General features: G+C 43.3%; 1 protein-coding gene across 1 annotated transcript in view; it reads left to right on the top strand. All coding sequences in view use genetic code 11, as the record gives it.

The window, feature by feature from the left end:
* The window catches only part of EGR_01084 (Tubulin alpha-2 chain), a gene marked incomplete at both ends in the record, with an annotated part of 18,362 nt that extends 675 nt beyond the window's left edge, over positions 1-17,687 (top strand). The window contains 16 exons of the mRNA XM_024490333.1: positions 333-682; positions 747-1,005; positions 2,107-2,468; positions 2,924-3,258; positions 4,209-4,434; positions 6,086-6,465; positions 7,600-8,074; positions 8,148-8,444; positions 9,912-10,539; positions 10,812-11,170; positions 11,356-11,519; positions 12,255-12,651; positions 14,201-14,426; positions 15,205-15,482; positions 16,314-17,152; positions 17,645-17,687. Coding sequence (XP_024355152.1) covers positions 333-682; positions 747-1,005; positions 2,107-2,468; positions 2,924-3,258; positions 4,209-4,434; positions 6,086-6,465; positions 7,600-8,074; positions 8,148-8,444; positions 9,912-10,539; positions 10,812-11,170; positions 11,356-11,519; positions 12,255-12,651; positions 14,201-14,426; positions 15,205-15,482; positions 16,314-17,152; positions 17,645-17,687 — 5,618 coding nt within the window. The remainder of the gene's footprint in view (positions 1-332; positions 683-746; positions 1,006-2,106; positions 2,469-2,923; positions 3,259-4,208; positions 4,435-6,085; positions 6,466-7,599; positions 8,075-8,147; positions 8,445-9,911; positions 10,540-10,811; positions 11,171-11,355; positions 11,520-12,254; positions 12,652-14,200; positions 14,427-15,204; positions 15,483-16,313; positions 17,153-17,644) is intronic.
* Positions 17,688-17,836: the final 149 nt, after the last annotated feature.

Below are 17,836 nucleotides of genomic sequence, written 5' to 3'. Positions count from 1 at the left end.
TAACTTGTTCCTTTGTCTTTGTAAATAAGTACTCCCAGCACTACAGAATGTCATCATTTTGTTCAACTTTCGTTCCACTTAACCGATGTGTCTGACTTTCTGCTAAAGGCCTTAGATTTTTTTTCGCTAATGCGTTTCGCATTAGATTTCCTATTTAATCATATTTTTGAATCATTGACAAAATTCTATTTGTCTTCTATGACCCTCTCCCCTTTCTATTGCTGTTTCTTATGCATGTTATTTCCTTCAAAGACGCCATTCAAATTTGCTTGGTAAGGGCAACTAGATATGTTTCATTTTCAGCGTCTCAATGTGTTTCCTTTCCCGTCCAGTTACTGGGCTCCATGACCTGGATGAATACGTCCAGTCGCATCTAGTGCTTGCTGCTTTGACCATCTGCGCACGCATCCTCGAGAACGGGGGCACTTTCGTGGCCAAAGTTTTCCGTGGTCGCGAAGCTGGTCTTTTGGGCGCCCAGTTGCGTTGTCTCTTCGTCGGTGAGGTGGTCTTTGCCAAACCCAGTTCCAGTCGAAACTCCAGCCTCGAGTCTTTCGTGGTCTGTCGCAAATTTCGCGGCGACACAGTTCTTCCTCCCTCCCTGACTAGTACCACCGCACCGGATCACAAATCCAGTGATAACTCAGTGGATTCTCTTGTGGGCTGGCTGAGTGAATTAGACCAAGTTAGTTGTCTCTTCAAGGTCATTGTTTGTGTGAACATTGCGCTTGTACGTATTTCTTCATTAGCTCACTCCTGAACAGCGTATCGTTCTCCCCTTTGTGGCTTGTGGTGATCTCTCCGGTTACGATGCGGACTCGTGCTACGAGCTGGGCGACGACTATACACCACTTGATCCCGTCCAGCCTCCGCTGTCGGCCGCCTATTTAGACGTCTGTCGAAAGACCCGCTCTGCCGCTGCTCCTCCTGGTGCTGGCAATGTGAAGCCAGAAGATGACAGGGCGTTAGATCAGATTCTCTCTCTGCAATTGGAAGAGACCCAACTCAGTTAAACTGAATTTTTTACACTAATTAATACATCTACTTCATTCGGTCTGTGCCACTTTATCTTCTCTTGAATGATTGTGCTCATTCTTTTCTTTTCAACCCCTATTTTTATTAAACAATGCGGATGCCGTTGCTGGCATTTGGTGAATTTTTGTGATTATAGCAATTTTTTGAGAGCTTCCTCAGTCGGCGGTTAACGGATTCGACATTTTGCGGGAGTTTGAGTCTGACACTCCCGATTGTCATCTTTCTTCAAAAGCATGACTGTTATTTGAAGATAGCTTGCTTCTCATTCCCGGAATTTAAAATTATGCTTTAACGTATTTACTAGTGTGTAATTACCATATCGGTACTTTATTCGGTTTGAAATACAGAATGCACAACGGAAGACTATTTACCCAAGGCTTCTTGCGCTAACAATGGACGTGCTCGTTAATCTGAGCTCAGTTACAATGTTATTATAAGTAAAAGATTTTCCGGAGTAATGTGGTTATTTTGTCATTTTGAACGACAAGCTATCTAACTTTTTGTCACTGAATTTTCGTTTTTTTAACTTTCATCTAACGAACTGTTTGCCTACTTCAATTACTATCTTTTGGTGAAACTTTTACAGCAGTACATTGGCAGATCTATAAACATGTCACTGACCGGAAGTCAAAGTAGTTACAACTTCTCAACGTGCAGTTATCCAAGTACCAATGCTTTTTTGGATCTATTCTTGCATTACGTATTCCTTTTAATGCTTGAGTAGGTACTCATTTATGGAACCAGAAATTTTTACGCATGTCGTTACATCAAGGTATATAGTTTCTGAAATACTTTGCCGTTAATGTTACTATCGTGTAGCACTACGTATCTTTTCAATCCATACAACACGGAAATTGGATACCACTTACCATCCACCAGACCACAACTTTCCACTCAACACAATGCTTGTCCCTCATTGATTCTTGAGAGTAATAATTAATCTTGAGCGTAATAATATGCAAATGAAGAATCATGAATGGACTTTTTGTCTTTACTGGTACATGGTCATGCGTCTTTGATAGTCAATAGTCAATGGAAGAGCACCAGTGCTTTTCCTTGGGCACCTCCTCTCAGTGCGCACTGAAGATCCTAAATACTTGCAACAGCGTTTTGAGCTAGTCGCCTCATCTGCATTGCTTCTGTTGGGGCATGAGATGAAGCATTTACCTCAAACCGACTCACGTCCCCTTTTTATTACGCAGGAAACCGAAGAGAAGACTACTTGCAAAAGGGAGGTGGAGAGGGCAGAGCTAGAGGCACTGCAGCCGTCGCCTCGAGAGCGTCGATTGTTCCACGGAATTGCACTTTTCTACCTCGTTATCGCAGCGGTGCTCGGTCTGCCGCTCTGGTGGCTCACCACCTCGCCTGAACAGTTCGCCCTTCCTGCCCAGCGCATCGAGGCCTTCGCAAGACAAGCCATCACCATTGGCGTGGATGTGAGTTCTCTTACTTTTCCTGTAATAGCGAAATCTCATAGATGGTCAGCTAGCATTTGTCAGGCTTCTTTTCTTCATTATGGACTTTTATGCGACCTAGCTTGAGGTTTTTTCCTTTTAGTTACTTTAACTATGATTCCATTGTTGAGTGAGTCCCCAGCACATTACTTTTAATGGAGCCTTATGGGCAATTGGTTTTTGTTAACAGATTTGTCACCATCATTTGTGCCAGCGATCTCGACACAAATTGAAGCTTCATCTGCTTCCATAATGATGCTTCCATTACCCAACATCTCTTTGTTGAGTAATAACATCATGTTGACTTTGTGTTGAAGGGCTTCAAATCGCATGCTTTTGATGTGCTTAATTGTTTAAACTCTCCGCTCTTGGTAGCATTCCCACTTGCAAAAGTTTTCTGACAGGCCCCTCTGACCTTGCTTACATGTCCAACACAGGTAGTTGTCCTAAGCCTGGACCCAAAGATATCGGTGGAGGAACTGGAGAGTTTGAAGCAATCGCTTTATTTTAATGCTGCTGACGCCCAACGTAGTCTGGACGCGCAGCACCAGAGTATGATGGGCTTCAGCAGTGACAACGAGAGTGCGACCCGGCGTTACGCTTCTCTGCCTGTGCGCGTGGACTACCGCTTCTACGTCACCACCATCGCAGTACCCTCTGATGTCACACCACATCTAGTACATGGCGTCTCCGCTGAGCTGGATCGCGCTTTGCTAAACTCTGGTCTCCTCATCTCCCTGGGCGCTGGTAACTCATCCGCTGCCAAACACAAGTAGGTGTTATTTTTACTTCTCTTACTGTTCTTATATCGTGTTTTTTTTAGTCAAGGGATGTAGGGAGTTACAGTATACCGGCCACTTGATTGTTTGCTTTACTGGTTTTATAAGCTGTGTAGATTTTTTCCGAAAAAGAATGTATGAATAGAATTTTTCCTTATTACCGTTAAAGTCTCATCTGATTATCAAAATTTCAATAAATACCACTTGAAATGTGGTTGTATTATACCAAGCAACATGTAGAAGTAGGCTCGATTTCCGATGATTCCGAGTCAGGTGACTGCGATGCACTATGTCCGGCGCTCTATCAGCTCATCAAGTGAAATCCTTATGTACACGCCATTCATTAACAAGTTCTTTAACATGATCACTCCAAGTAGTAAGAATATCTGACGTCCCGATGTTCTTATGCTCGGGCGTCACGCATATGCGGGACCTTTAACTAAAAGAATACAAGTCGTTTTTGTCGTGTTTTTTCCGATTTAATTTGTTTCACACCAGAATAGTAATACATCTGGATCGTGTCAGTTACTTTTTTTCTCCGAGGACCCTTGTCGTAAACGCATTAAAGTTGTCTCCTCACTTATTCGCTTGTAGCTCGAAAATGACCGATCTAATTTAATCTAACCTTCTAACTGCGTTGAAATCGTCTCAAGCGTGATTTATTTTATAATTTGCTTATGGGCACACCTATTGTGCGTACTGTAGTAGCCTTAGCTAAAGAGTATCTTGTGTTAAAAATGATTGCTATTGAACCTTTTCTGGTAGTAGTAGATTTAGCTTACAGAATAAAGTAAAATCTGGTTGGTCTTGCATCCAATGCCTGACTGAATTGATCCTCAAACTGATAATCCAATGTCCTATCAGACCAGGGGCAAAACCAGCGCGATATTAGGCTTGCTGGAATCGTTGGCTTACTAATGCGTATGAATTGTCCTCTCCACAGCGTCGAGAACGCCTACTACTTTATAATTTTGCCCGCGGATTCGCGCGGCTTTGAGGTAGATGGTGGACGTAGGGTCGATGATGCGCTCGCTGCGGTTGTTCGCGCCTCCCTCGACAGGAACCTCATATACCTTCGCTCACCCGGTGTCAACGGGGTGCGCCACAACCTCGCCTCTGTCGTTCTCGCTCTTCTTCAGGAACACTTGGTCACGCCCTCCACTCTACAGGTACAACCTCATCTTTCGTCCATTAGAAAATCATTGATGTAGCCTGCGGTGGTTAATGTGCTGAATGTAAAATAATAAATCAACTCATTACACCCTCCTCACTCTGCCTCTCTTCTTAGTGGATTGCCTACTTACTGATTTCATGAATAGGTCTTGGTCTAAGCTGGCAGTTATTAATGTATGGTTCTGTGCTGTGATTAAGAATTCTTGAAGTCGGTTTGACAAGTGTGAAGGATTTGAAGGAAGCTACTACACTAAATCTAACTTTTTCTCCATGATTTGCTTCTCCTGTTGTAATCGTCTTATTTCATGGCCTCTTAAATTTACTGGGAGTTTTTATGTTTTTTAGTACTTAACTCAAATTCCCGCTATCACTAAGCCCAAAACAACGGCATACATCTATTGTAATGCGTAGCTCTTTTATGAGAGTGTTAGGAATGATGCAAAAAGTGCGCAGAATTCGAAGTAAATCACTCGTTTTAGTCCAAACTAGTTTTCAAAACCGGTCATTAAGTAAACCTCTTAGAATGCTGCATTAGTGTCTGTGACTGATGCTTAAACTGGGTATGAAAGGTGAATTTGTTAGACAGCAAACGGACTAAAGTCAAGCTATAGTATGATCATGGAACGAGGAAAGTAAATACACACACGAAATACGCTATTTCATTTTCTATGTATAATTTGAATAACAATTCGTGTCGCATTTCCACTGGTACCATATCTGGGTTTGGCTGGCTTAAGGCTAGTTATATACCGCACTCAAAACTTGCTATAGCATATTGCGACCCTAGTTGATCGACTTCCCTTTCTCCTTTTTTATCCATGAAACATCGCCTAATCCCCAATGTATTTTATTGTTTCGCCATCAGCGGACTCAAAAGTTGTCAAAAGTAAACCATGGTGTAGTGGTGCAATAATACGCTTTTATAACATTTTGGGCAGATGCGTGTTGTCAAGACCAGTGGTCCCTACACCGTAAAATCCAGCCAGCATTCTTTGTTGAAGTTTGAACTAGTCTGAAGAAGTTACCACGTCACAGTGGTGAAGATGACTTTGATGTAAACCCTTAAATAGTCGGGCTTCAAGGTCAAAAAATAAGATTCTCAGATTCACTGAATAGCATCCCCGACCCTCATTTATATTCATTTCATTGTCTCCGAAATTTCTGTTAAGCGCCGTAGATATTACCGTTGTTGAATTTGTGGTGTCTTAACTTCTCACGTGCCGCAGCGTGGTCCCAGTACTCTAGATGTAACCGCCGGACTGAACATTTGACTAAACTGTACTGCCTGATGATTTATTGGAGAAAAAAATACAAATGTTAGTAGTACAGGTGATTCTTCTACATGGAAAGGAATAGGCAAACGTCGGAAATATGTATCTAACTCATCTATCTCACCTTCCATCTCATGATCTTACCAAACCTGTTTGCATTTCCTTTTGACAATGTAGTGGAATATGCAGTCTTGCAGTTCTTCCTTGCAGAAAACACGCATTTATGTTTCTTAATCGCAATTTTAAACTTCCATATATGACGAAAGTGTAATGGCTGAGGACGCGTTCAAGAACAACCATCTCGTTATCTGCAGCATAAGTTACGAAGAGGAATATTTACAAACTGGAGAAATCATCTTTATCTTCCCCCCGGCAGGCGATATACGCATCGGTGTGGTGGAAGGGCAGCGACGTGGGTCCCATGCAGGCAGTGGAGAGGGCCGGTGGACAAGTGAGTACCGATTACGGGGCGGCGAGGGCTGAGGTGGCACGTGTGCGCACCCATCAGTTGCCTGCGACGCCCGGCTACGAGGTAACCGTGAGTCTAGTGGGCGCCTTCGATGCCACTCCGCCCTGTCTACCCCCTACCGACGATTGGCTGTGGAGTGTTTGCGGTTCTCCTTCCCATGGCCTCAGCCTTGGTGATTGGCTACGTCGCTCCGTCGAGCCTGGGCTGGCCGATCTTAGGCGGTTTATCAACCTGAAGCTCTACTCGCAGTACCTCTACTCTGTGACTCTGGATGGACTCGCTTGGAGGTGTGCAATGTTTTTGTCCGAAAGACCAGCACGAAATAATTTGTCCGTTTTTAGGATTCCTGATTTGTTCAGTTCATACCATCTTAGTACCTCAGTTCGCTTGATTAAAGGCTAGGTACCATTAAATAGCTTTCCAAATGTACCCTTGATTAATGCACAGTTTATGAATTATGACCATATTTGATCGGTGCGCAAACGCACTATTTTTATTTAGCTACGTTTGTCTGTGAATATTTATGATTAGGCTGAATGATTCTTCAGTCACCTAGGATTGTTATTTGATACTAGTGTACAGCCTTTTGCCACAGGGAGACTAGGAAGCAGTCTGTCCCTTCCAGAGCAACTTTCTGGCGTTGCCAGTCTTGTCTCTTGCTTCATCTTTGTCTGCAAAAAAGCATTATTTCATTTCTAGCCCCGAGCACCTTTGTTCTTCAAAAATAGTACCTACTTGATCACAATGCAAATATTCTTATCTTTGGTCAATTTTCATTGAAATGTGTTGGGGTGCCTCGATTCCCTGCTAATTTTAATGCCTTCAGACATCTACATTGCATTAATTTTCTGGATTTTAAGCAGTTCCTTGTTACTGATTCTTAGAGTTTGTTTTGGGTGGATGCAAATTGACATCCCGGCAATGGTACTCTACTTAGCAAAACATTGCTAATTTTTCCATGAGTTCTCATCTGTGCATAAAAATATTATTCTTACCAAGGATTTTGTACGCGTATTCCTAACGTATTGCATGCATGACGACCCTATTTCATTACCTAAGCCTGAACCTCACACATAAATGGCATCGAACCAGAAGGGAATTTTTGCCCATAAAAACTGAAAAAGTCTGGACTATGGTGGTCGGTTTTCTCCGGTGAGCCCGGTAATTAATGTCTAAATGCTATACAGTTTTATTATAACTAGTTTTACAGCATTTACATAATAGGCACAGATTATTTTAATCATAAACCATGGTCTGAATTACTTATCCAATGTTTAAATCCTAATTATCAATGGGCACTTAGATGTAAACGGGAACCTAGCGCATTTTTGCACTGTGATTTTGTTTTGGAAAATTAAAGTACCTACTTCACACTTTGGGCGCAGTAAAGATGTCGCTGCCTTTCGCACTTCCCAATTTAGCCGGCTGTCGAAAGATCGGAAACACAGATACTACACCGCCTCCCAGCTCTCCAGCGTGCTCAACTCTCTTGAGGCCTACCTGGGCCAGCACGCCTCGCAGCGCGGCCAGCCAGACACCCGAGTGGAGGGCGGTCGCACTAGCGGCACGCACGGTGGCCTCCACCTCGTTGTTGTCGTAGACACGCCGCGACGCGAGTTCAACATCTCCGCTCGTCGTCCTTTGCGTTTCCACCTCTCCGCCTCCAACTCCGACGCTGCCGCCTCCAGCATCGCCCTTGTACCCCAGTGGGGTGCCTTCATCTCTCTCGATGACGTTAACGTCAGCCTTTCTAACCTTGGTCCGGTTGTGGTCAACATTGTACGCTCTTTTGTTGGTCTCTCCGTCCAGGGTCGAACCACCGTCACGTTGAGAGGGAGTGGGCAACGCGTTCTGCTAGAGAGCAGTTCGGTGGGTGGGAAGATCATCAAGTGGGAGGTAGGGTCCATCGACAACCCAATGGTGTTTTCATTTTTCTTCTCTAAAACAGTTCGATTTTTCCTTACTGTAGCTTGATTCGTGGTTGCGTCGGCGGACGATTGAGAGTCTTTCGACTGCCGCATTGACGCTGACCTCGCTGGTAAGCACGGCGGAGCGTGTGCCGACGATGGTGCTCAATGCCTATGTGGCGGGACGCGTGGAGCACGCGGTGGCGGCATGGGCGGAGGCGGTGGGAAAGTTAGCGAGTCCACCATCCACGAATTCGGCTAACGCTGGCTCCACGGCCTTTGTGGCTGCGCGAGTCGCTCTGGAAGACGCCGACGCAGGCTTCTTCGATCACAGTCTCCTCGACTTGCTCTACTTTCCCGTGAGTCACGGCTCTAGACTACCCGGCTACGTTATGCTTGAACTAATTTTCGTTCTTTTTTGTGCTGCCGTTATGCTCTAGTCCGATCAGGTGTTCGGCATTTATGTGCCGCTGTTCGCGCCCATAGGTCTACCACTTGTGGCCTCGGGAGTCGCTGCTTTGAAGTTCTTTCTCAAGAAGGATCGTCAAACTGCAAAGAAATGAATAAATGCGTCTCACTTACTGGTTTTCTGCCCACAGGTTTTCATTGTTTCTTTTTATGCTACCATGGACTTCGATTTCTCTTAAACTGTGCTCATCTTCGCATGAAGACTTTCGTTTTTTATTGAATGTTGCTATTTTTTTCTCCGGGCCTCTGGCGTGAGCATTAACATTGATAGTTCTCAAACACGGAATTAGTCGCGTGGAGGGGGAGGGGTGCCCACAGAAACTACCAGAAAATAGTATGTTCTACATATGTTAGTTGCCGTCGATTTGGTGAAACAGTCGTGTAGGAGGCGTTGAAGTAGTTAGCGGAGAAGTGAGAGCTACCCTTTGTCAAGCCAGGAATGCGCCCCAATGTGCTACTTTGGTTAATGTACACGCATTTGTTCTGCCGGCTACATTGGCATGGTTACCTTTTCTCGTTCGTCCGCGCACGATGGTAGTGGCACCGCGGCAATTCGAGCGTTCCTGTCGGTCTCCTTGACATTGTGACCGAAGGCCGAGTTTTCTTTCCCAACGATGCGTTGATCAACCACTCTTAAGGAGCTAGAAGCGCTTGCACTGCTTTGCGACCTATTTGAAACATCCATCTTACTTTGTACAAGGTTAAGGTGCCAATATATCGTTAGGGTCTATCCTTTAGACCCGTGATGAATTTTCTGGCAACGGTTCTGGTTGGTGGACATACTGGAAAGCATAGAGATATTCCTTGGAGTCTGCATTTTGTAAACTTTTGTACATCAGTTTATGTAGGATTGGAGGATGTAAGTCTTTCTGAGAATTTACCACCCAATCCAAACCGTTAATATTAAATTAGAAAGTGATTGTGTAGTAATGTGAAAATATTTGTGCAACTTCGTGTCCAAGCAGGTGAGCATTTCAGTCTTCTTTACAGCACTTTTGCATGTTATGGTACTAGGCAAAACTTGAAGTGCTATACAATGGTACAGTAAGGAATGAGGGTGATCGGGTTTCGTTAAACTGTTTAATTTGTATCATAAAGACTCCAATTATTTACTTGGGTTTCGGCTACATAATGATGTGCTTAAGCACAAAGTAGTTCAAAGTAGAATAAAATTATATTTCTTGCTTGATTTTTGTCTTGAGAAGGTGAATTTTTAGCAGAAACGTTATAATGCACCAAGGTGTCAACAACAAGCAGGTTGCGCACATATTTTGGATTTCATCCTATGGGCGTGTGAATAGCGTCTTTTTCTCTGTTGTATTCTGGTTGGTGTTATGGCAGAAGTTTTATATTCAAAGGGGTCAATAAAAAGTGAAATGTTTGATGACAGTGAGTCAAATATCAAGGCCGACTTTTTTGATGGCAAAATTGAGGAACTTCCTGCAGATAACTCTGACATATTCTTTGGTTCCGAGTCCTCGGAATTTTTCCCCGGAAGTGACCCATATGGCGATCTTTTTCTCATGGATCCTAATGATCTTTTGGGTGTTCGTGAGGAAGTTGTTGGTAGTGAACCTTCAAAGAGCTCAGAAGAAATTCCGGTGCCCGGAATGCCTTCCATAAGTGAAACTACTCTCCCTCCTCGTCGAGGTTTTAGACGCAGGAGAATGAAACAGAAGCAGCTATGTAAAGTGGCTCAGAGTACGGAAGACAGGGACAGTTCTGATCTAGAGGATTTCTCCATCCCCATAACTCCCAATCAACAATCTCTTGAACCTGAACCCTTTCCTTTACAAAGGCGTGTTCATTATCAAATGCGCTCTCCGATTTCTGTCGATACTGGCGTCCGCTCCAAATTCGTCAAATTCAATTCGGCTGTTACATCAGGTAGCGGTTTAAGTGTAGTGCAGAATGGCGTCGTTGCCACTCATCGGATTTTGGCATTCAAGCGCAAGGCAGATTGTGGGCGTCAGCTTCTCCCTCGTGGTAGGCGCCGTGTTAAATTATTTCCCCAAATAGTTGTGCATTTTCGGTTGTCTCTTCGAGGTCAATTGAATGGTTCTGTCCTCTCATTCCCTTTAAATCCTTGAGTTACTGAGGTTTTTTAAGCACATACCTCTCTCGTTTTATGCAAATGTAAATGTGTAGTTTAAAATGAATCTGTGCTATGAAATGGGGTTTCACACTTCGTTATAATGCGGGTTAATGTTTGGAACCGCTGCATGGGTTTTTCACCTCATCCTCTCGTGTCGTGACAGGCCAGAGCCAACCTGTGGGTTCGAACTCCAATTTCGTTGCAATGACTGTTGCGACGCTGAAGAGACGAGGTGCCGCAGGTCTGTTCGGCTCTTCACTTTCCGAGTACAGTGATGTGTCCTTCCCCAGCTCAAGTCATCATAGCTCGCAGGCCTCCCAACAGGGTCGGACAGTGGCTTGTCCTCACAAAAACTGTGGAAAACTGTTCCGCGACAACTCCGCAATGCGGAAACACCTTCACACTCACGGTCCAAGAGTACACGTCTGTGCGGAGTGTGGTAAGGCTTTCGTGGAATCCAGTAAGCTCAAGCGACATCAGCTGGTGCACACGGGGGAAAAGCCTTTCCAGTGCGCCTTCGAGGTTTGTTTTATACCCATATTCCCGTTTTTGCACATGCATTTGCACTGCCATGTACGTTCTCGCGCAGTCTTGTTCTGCTTGCTCACCATTAATGTCTGCTAGCGTTGGCCGTGCCCCGCTTTATCCTCGTTTATCCAAATTTCATTTCCGTGAGCTGTGTGGCTTTATTGAGCAGTTTCTTGCAGGGTTGTGGAAAGCGGTTTTCGCTAGACTTCAATCTGCGGACACATTACCGGATTCATACTGGAGATCGCCCCTACCTCTGTCCCGTTGAGGGATGTAGTAAGCGTTTCGCTCAATCCACCAATCTCAAATCACACCTCTCAACCCACACCAAAGTCCGCTTCCGGTAATTTGTGCATTTTATCTCATTTTTCGAATGTTCTGTGATTTTTTCCATGTTTTTTTTTGTTTGCAGCACTATGTCAGGATCTAGAGTACGAGTATTATCCGCTTTTAGAAAGTGGTTTAAATAAAAACTGAAAATGGGTAACATCGATAGGTCCCATGTTTTGAACTCGAACATACATCCCGAATAATGTATTCCACTATTGGGTTTGATGAAGTACCGCCTGTCATCTGTGGTTTTCCTTGCATGACTTGGCAGCCTGTGCTTCCAGTAGTTTAATGATTAATTTTACCTGGATTTATTCGGAAGTGAATATCATCCGCTAAGTGGGCCATGTTCCCATGATTTAAAAGTGTATCGAAATGGCAACCACACTATTTGTCCTCGTTCTATTGTTTCATTGATTCACTTGGATCGTCTTCTTTAAGATTCCAATCATTTGACACATTCACCACCAATGCGACAGCAATTAACGTCGATAGGCTGCCCGTTTATTGGCTTTTCCGTTTTTTCGGAAGTAGTGCAAGTATAGAGGAAGCTAATTTGTCGTGTTCCTTTGGACAGGACTATGCTTCACCGGATTATTGATCTATTAAATCGTGAAGACGAATGTTTGGCTTTGGATGTTATTGCGTTCAACTGATATCGTTTCTTCATTGAATCGCAAAGCTTTTGGTGTTTTTTTTAAGACTAAAAGCAGCGGCACATAGGACTAAAATTAACTGCTCTTTTTAGGGGTCGAACGTGTGCACCTCAGTCCACTTCATCCGCATCTACCTACCTGTCAGCCTCTAATAATGGCTACGACTCTGACTATGCGGCCTTCCCTCCAATTCAACACTCTCCACATCAAAACCAACAGCACCATCGTTCACTTATGTTGTCTTCATCTACCAATTCCTCAATTCGCCTTCTTCCAGACGGTGGAGTTATTGCCCCTAGGCACCCTCATGCATCTTCTCCTTTCGCAGTTGGCGCAACAGCAAATTTGGAAGATGAGAACGGGGGGCATTCTACGGGTCTCATGGTCGATGAGCCGCCCTCTTCCTCGTCATCTCCGACCCGAGGTCGTGTCCACACTACCGGCCTCAGATCCGGCGGTGGCGGTAGCAGCGCCGGTGGTAAAATCAAGGTTTCTAGTGATCTCTTGAGCGAGTCGAACTCCTTCCTGTAAAAATCGTCCCTTTCTCTCGCTTCCTGTCTCAATTTAACACAGTATGCTACAGCGCGCACAGACTGGTGATTACCGCATTTCGACGGTTGGTGATAACTTTGCCGGGAGCAGTCGCGAATGAAGTCCATTGACGGCTTTGGCTATTGAAATGCAGTGCATCCCCAATGACCCAAATGCGTATTTTATACTCGTCTCTGCATGTATTTCCCCCCTTCCCCCTTTCTTTTCCTTTATCGGCATCGATGCTGTTGGCCTTGGTGCACCATGGGTTCGTTCAAAAATCTACAGACTTGATCATGTGAAGGTTAATACCACGGCGTGTCGGTGTATTTTTACATTTTTATCTTCTGAAAATCTATCATCGAAGGTGTCTTCCATGCGACTCAGAGCCTTGGTGCACATAATTATTACGTGCTCTTGTTCTGCTAGTTCTTGATATCCGCGGCTGTCCGTGGAGGGTTTGACATAACTACAATCTTGGTGTTGGGTCTCCTGCGGTTTGTATCGTGCTGCAGCTGATTTTCTTTTCGGCTTGCTCTGGCATTGTTTAGTTCGCAAACGATTTAGGACATCAGCAATAGGCGACCATCATTAGAGTAGCCGGGATTGTGGTATCGCATGACGGCCCTCAGTCGTCAGACGCTTGGATTGGTTACGCGTGGGGGAGATCTGATCTGGCGTGGCTTGTTCAGGCGCGGGGAACTAGCCCCGGATCTCGTCTCGTAAGACGGTGACGCGGGTAGACTGCGTTCCAGTCATGTAATAGGTCCTGGCCTTAGGTCCGTCGGGGTACAAACTTAAAGCTGCGAAGGATTTTGTGCTCCCGGTGCAAATAAAGGGATTAAATCCTCAGGGTGGTCAAATACTTCACTTCTGGTGATGCAAACTTAGGCTGATGTTAAAAGCTCGTGGGTAAATAATCCAGTGAGCGATGAACGTATTGGGACGTCAGATGACGTGGATAAAAGTATTGGAAGAGTGCCAACTAAAGCATGCTTAAAGCGGTTTAGTAAATCGAGATCAGTGTTTGTAATGTGTAGCGCATGTAGGATAGCACTTTGGGCTGGGTAAATTTTATCGCAATTCTTTAGCAATGTCTTTGTGTTGTCCTCGGGTTATTTGCGGTGAGCCATTTTATTCTATGTATATTATTATTTAGCGGGTGTTGTTATTTGAGCAAGAAACGACTACCAGTGATTATTCAACTCTGGTGAATTTGTGCCACGTTCGCAAATTTATACGCAAAGAGTTTATAACATAAAAATTGAGAATGCTAATTTCCAGCAGCTTTTCGGAAAAGGATGCATCTTCTCACAGGAGCTTTTACTTTGGTTTAACTAATTTGATGCTGTCATTTATTACGAATTAATTCAAATAATACTGGTCGTTTGGCGTTTTCGCGCAATTCATGCCTTTATTATGATAATTTATTTTATTTAAAGAAAGACCTATATACAGCATGGTAAAGTCTTACATTGTAGTCAGTTAAACATCGTGAATCCCATAGAAAAAGGAACTTATAACATTCCATATTGGTCAGTGCGGTGTGCAGAGTGGACTGCATTTTTGGGAGCAGCTCATCTACGAACATGAAATAGGCCCAGATGGTTATTCTCAAGTAAAATACATGAATTCTGAGGAGGTGCTTGAGCCATTTGGCTTCTTTAATGTGATGAGAGATGATCGCTATGTGCCGCGAACTATTTTTGTCGATACGGATCCAACAACCATTGGTAGGTTCGAGATCTTTTAGTGGTTCACAAAGATGACGAACTTTTTTTGATGGTTTTAAGTGAACAACACTTTATTTGCTAAAAATTTGAAATCAATGCCTTTAAGACATTAAGTATCATTACACCTCACCATTAATTATTAATCTACTAAAATTCGCAAGTAATAGCTTTAAAACTTTCAGTTCTTTGGCTTTATACTAATAATAGACTAACTGTAGACTCCTATATTTTATTAGTTTTAATGATATCGTTGAGAATATATAAATAAGGACCTTATGTATAGAAAATGCAATCATTGATGATAGGAACAGCTTTGGAATTTAAAAGCTGTACTGCAGCTAAGAGATGTGTTTTTAGAAACCGCAATTAGTTTTGAGGACGCTTTGTTTTTATTGACAACATTAAAATATGGATATGTTTACTTTAAGCTTATACATTGTTCCTTAGCCTGGACTTCTGCAATTTTGCTTATTATTTACTTAAAGCGTTTTAAGGAAAAAAATTCTGTTTTAGTACAACATTTAAGGATTTCTGATGCTATTAATTTCACAGATATTGTAAGACATGATCCTAAGCAATCACACCTAAGTTTATAACTTACTAGTTATATTCCAAGTACGTTGCATAATGCCTAGCTGTACCTTATCTTATTAAAGATCCGCTGCTTTAATTTCACGCGTAAAATTTGAATGTGATTTTATGTAGCTTCAGCACTTATGAAAACTCCACAATTTTATTTTGAGACCTTTTATCGTGTGCTCTATTTTTGCATATGCAGAGGAAGCAAAATATGCCTTACTTAGAAGTCTCTTCAACCCGCGTTGCTTTTTCAACGGAAAGGAGGAAGCGGCCAGCAACTTCGCTCGAGGACGTTTCATTCTTGGCGCTGATCTAATTGAGCCTATCATTGACCGCATTCGACAGGAGGTTGAGGCCACTGATAACTGTCAGGGCTTCATTGTTAACCATAGTATCGGTGGTGGCACTGGGTCTGGTCTCACAGTCCGCATCATGGAACACCTCACTAACGAATACTGCAAAGCTATTAGTATTCAGGTTATATTCTACTCATATCTATTTTAGTAGCAGCCAGTAGACTAAGCTCATAAACTTTAATTTTTTAAAGCTACTTTTGCTATTCACTATCATCAATTGTGGATGTACATTTTATTGTCCTTTTCTTTAACTAAGCCTATAATACGCTTAAAGCGTTCCCCTTCTGTGGTTTTGGTGACAACGGCGAGGTTACTCTGCTGAACACTTGAGCGTGACGATCCTCTTTGCTTTCTTCTTTCTAAATACTTTTTGGGCATAAAACACTACTTTTAAAGTCGTTCAGAAATTTTTCACTGGGTTCTATATCCACAAAATCAATGTGAATGAAAGTACAAACTAATTGTTTGTAAAACCCTGTTGTAATACTATAACGATAAAGTTATCACCTTTGACTAAGCGAAATCAGGTAAAAATCCATTATTACGGCACAACATAGAAATTCAACCAAAAAAAAAGTAAAAACCTCTAAATCTTACGCCAATCTACTTACTGTATTGGGCAGTAAACATCTGTGTTACGTAAGGGGACTGGGTGCCCTTTATTTTTGGATAATTGTTAATTCTTAGCTTAAATCCTCTAACACAGGAAACATCGTACTTATGGGGACAGGTCTTCGCTAATATTGAACGAATATTTACAATCTCTTATGTGGAGTACAATGAAAACATCGCTATGCTTAGCATATTTGATTACTGGCACGATGGTAGCAACTTCACCCCCACTTTGCTGCTATTTTCATAGTTCACAAACCTTTACAGAGCAAATTGGTCAGCCAGTAAAGAAAAATTGACAAAATTAAGCATTTATGGAGTGCACTGATATTTATTGTAGTTCCCAATATTTCCGTCAGAATACCTATCGACCACAGTGGTCGACCCTTACAATGCCGTCCTGCATTGCGGTTTCAATGTCCCCAACAGCAATATGACGGTTATGATGGATAACTCAGCGATAATGGGCCTTCTCTCCCGTCACCTTCAAATCGAGAAACCTACGGTCGTCTTCCTAAATCGTCTTATTGCTCAAATCCAGAGCAACTTCTTTTGTGGCTTTCACTACAATGGCGACCCGATCTGTAGCACAATGGAGGAGGTGATCACCAACCTAATTCCCTTCCCTGAGCTCCACTACGTCTACGTCCGCCATGCTCCGATTGTGGCTGCACGTCGTCATGATTACCAAACCCACAATAACCCTCCTGAAGACATCGTAAAAGCTGCCCTCAAGCCTCAGTTCAACACATTATCCGCAGACAAGTACACACGAAGCAAAATAATCACTACGGTTCTCTCTTTCCGCGGTGTAGCTGCCGGATGGCAACGTACTCTGGCTTCCACCATCCTGCAGTCAAAGATGAACCAATCAATGAACATCGTAGATTGGTGTCCCACTGGTGTAAAAGTTGCCGTGCATGCTGTGCCTCCCCTAAAACCCGTGCCCGAGTCCTGCATAACTGAGAGTCCGACCAACCTGACCATGATCATCAATGGGACGGTGACCACTCAGCGCGCGTTACAGACAATTAACGCACAGTTTAACAGACTATACGAACGACGTTGCTTCGTGCACTGGTTCGTAGGCGAGGGCATGGAGGAGGGTGAATTTACAGAGGCCTCGGGCGCTGTTCGTAAAGTCATCGAGCAATACAAGAATGCGGAGATGGTCGAAGAGTAAGGGAGAGGGGTACTCCGGCATATTGCACATTTATGTTTATAACTGTACAGGAAAATGCCTGTGCTGCAGGTGTTATAATTCTTGTAACCAAATAAAACCTGCGATCCAGTATTCTTGTCAATTTCTTTTTAGTAAATAACGGAATTGTTTTAGGCCTTTTTATTTATGCAGTGCACCGCTTTAAATAGAACGAAAATATGAATGCATTTTTTAAATTTTCATAATCCGCAGTTATATATTGCTTTGCTTTTGGGCAAGCGAATATTTCTGTACACTCCAGAGCAACATTTTGTCTCCGTGTGTGTAGGGCACGCATAAAAGAGAAATGTAGAGCTCTTACTGTCCCATTAGTTTGTCGCTATACATGCATTCAGCGCTGCCTTAATAGCTGACCTCTTACGCCATTTGTTTTAGAAGATTCCAAATTGTTCTTCTGGAATATTTATTTGTGCTGCACGTATGTGTATTTGTGCGCATGCGCTCCATAGGAGGGAATATAGCAAGGAATCGGGACGCATGCTGCTGTTTTGACTGCTTCACGTACATCCATTAATGCCCGAATGTGGTCCACCTGGTTGCTTCGTCGTTGTTCCAACACCAGCGCTGAATGCTGGCTTTGGAAGGAAAGGTCAAGCCATCAATCAGAAGACTGTACGATTTCGCTATTGTTAGAAACAAAA

The sequence above is a fragment of the Echinococcus granulosus genome (assembly GCF_000524195.1).
Source record: "Echinococcus granulosus chromosome Unknown EG_S00004, whole genome shotgun sequence".
NCBI classification, from domain to species: Eukaryota; Metazoa; Platyhelminthes; class Cestoda; order Cyclophyllidea; family Taeniidae; genus Echinococcus; species Echinococcus granulosus.
The sequence above is the reverse complement of the archived record's forward strand: the minus strand, read 5'-3'. Positions and strand labels throughout refer to the sequence as shown.